The 1,995-nt window shown below is 61.8% G+C and overlaps 1 protein-coding gene across 1 annotated transcript in view; it reads right to left on the bottom strand.

Annotated features, from left to right (window-relative positions):
• Positions 1-1,995, bottom strand: part of DYSF (dysferlin) — a 109,488-nt gene that overhangs the window by 94,629 nt on the left and 12,864 nt on the right. Inside the window, 3 exon segments of the mRNA XM_009999467.1 lie at positions 69-100; positions 217-331; positions 892-997. Of these exon segments, the coding sequence (XP_009997769.1) occupies positions 69-100; positions 217-331; positions 892-997 (253 nt within the window).

The raw sequence follows: 1,995 nt of genomic DNA, 5'->3' as shown, positions 1-1,995 counted from the left end.
GAGGGGGGCTCGGAGCCCGGGGGCCCCGAGGAGGAGGAGGAAAGCTCCCTCTCCTCCCCTGCTGGCACCTGGTCTTCCATCTCCTCCTCTCCAGCAGTCTCTGCAACGGGTGAGAAGGGAGATGGAAGATGAGGGCAAGGTGGGATCACGGGGTGAGGGGTCTGGCCGGGAAAAACGTGGTGCTGGGGGATCCCCCCGGGGTGGGTTCCTGGTTACCAGTGACTGTGTCGGGCTCAGAAGAGGCTGGTGCTGGTTCTGGGGGAGCTGGGGGAGGGAAGAGGGGGACAGCTCCTGGTGGGGGGATGTAGGACACCTGGAGGACAAGGAAAGCCTGGAAAATAGGAAACAACCATTAGATGGGGGAGCCCAGAAATGCCTGAGCCCCAGAGCCGGGGCCTCGGCTGCTTGGGTGGGAAGCAGCTGAAGGGGTGGAACTTGGGAAGTGCTGGGGAAAAAGGGACAGGGCAGGATCACCAGGGATGTGTGGGCTCCCAGCAGAGTGACCATCCAGTCCCCATCCCACCAGATGGCAGAACCAGGATGGGCTGAGCCAGGGCAAGATGCTGCAGCCACCAGGAAGGGAGTGGGAGGGAGGGAGAAGCCAAGGGACAGGCTCCAGCAGAGGGGAGCAGGGAGGAGTGTCCCCAGTGCCCCCCCCCACCGGCCACCCAGTCTGGACATCCCCATCCATGGGTGCACGAGCTCCAGCCCCTGCCAATATCTGCCCTGCAAAGGGGTTTGACCCATCCCCAGGCTGCTGGGGTCACTCCTTGAAAGGTACATCTCAAAGCCAGAGAGCCCAGAATGGGACAGCTGGGCTCCAAATGGGAGCTGCAACTGGCAGGGACGTTGCTCAGACTGGCTTCACTGGTTCCCCAGGCAAAGACTCACCCCTGTGCTCTGCTTCTTGGTGTCCAGCAAGGGGAGGTTGTAGGAGGCTGCCAGGCTGGGGGAGGAGAGGACATCCCGCAGGGGCACCCGGGCCTCTCCCAAAAACCTGGGGGTGAAGGGCAACGGGGGGTCAGGAGGGCAAAGGAGCCCTTCTTATCAAGGAAAAGGACCTGAAAGTCCAGGCTGAGGAACCAGGAGCCATAAAACAAAGCTCTGAAGGGCTTTTCTTTGCCAATGGAGCAAACAGAGACATGAGGGGTTGGGGGTTTCACTGGGTGTGTCTCTGCTCTGGAGCCAGGCTGGGAGAGTTGGGGTGTTCAGCCTGGAGAAGAGAAGGCTCCAGGGAGACCTTAGAGCAGCTTCCAGTGCCTGAAGGGGCTCCAGGAAAGCTGGGGAGGGGCTTGGGACAAGGGCAGGGAGGGATGGGAGCAGGGGGAAGGGTTTCCAGCTGGCAGAGGGAGCTGGAGCTGAGATGGGAGGGAGAAATTCTGGGCTGTGAGGGTGGGGAGAGCCTGGCCCAGGTTGCCCAGGGAAGCTGTGGCTGCCCCATCCCTGGGGGTGTTGAAGGGCAGGTTGGATGGGGATTGGAGCAGCCTGGGCTGCTGGGAGGTGTCCCTGCCCATGCAGGGGAGTTGGAACTGGATGAGCTTTAAGGTCCCTTCCCACTGAAAACCACCCTGTGATTCTGGGGTTTCCGACAGCAACAGCAGCCCAAGACAGGACATTAATTGCCCGTGTACTATTAATTGCCCCATTTGCTGTCTGCAGTGTCCAGGCAGGTTGGCATTTTCTCCCAAGGGCAGGTAAAGAAGATGCCCCCATGAAGAGGGGCAGCTCAGGGGACCATCAGAGCCCCTGCAGGCGGCACCCGAGCGGCTGCTCCCACGGTGGCAGGAAACATCTCCCCGTGCCAGGAGCTGGGACTCTGTTCCCAACCCTCTTCTCACTATTTCTGGAGACACACGAGGCCACCGAGCTGGACCAGACCCAACCTCCACCTCCCTTGGCCTGCAGCCCAGCAGCAAACCCAGCCCTGGGAGCAGGATCCCCCCACGCCAGCCCCGTCCCCCCCCCCCCCCACCTTCCGCTGCCCCCAAAACTAAA

The sequence above is a fragment of the Chaetura pelagica genome, unplaced genomic scaffold, assembly GCF_000747805.2.
Source record: "Chaetura pelagica isolate M959 unplaced genomic scaffold, ChaPel_1.0 scaffold305, whole genome shotgun sequence".
Taxonomy (NCBI): Eukaryota; Metazoa; Chordata; class Aves; order Apodiformes; family Apodidae; genus Chaetura; species Chaetura pelagica.
The sequence above is the reverse complement of the archived record's forward strand: the minus strand, read 5'-3'. Positions and strand labels throughout refer to the sequence as shown.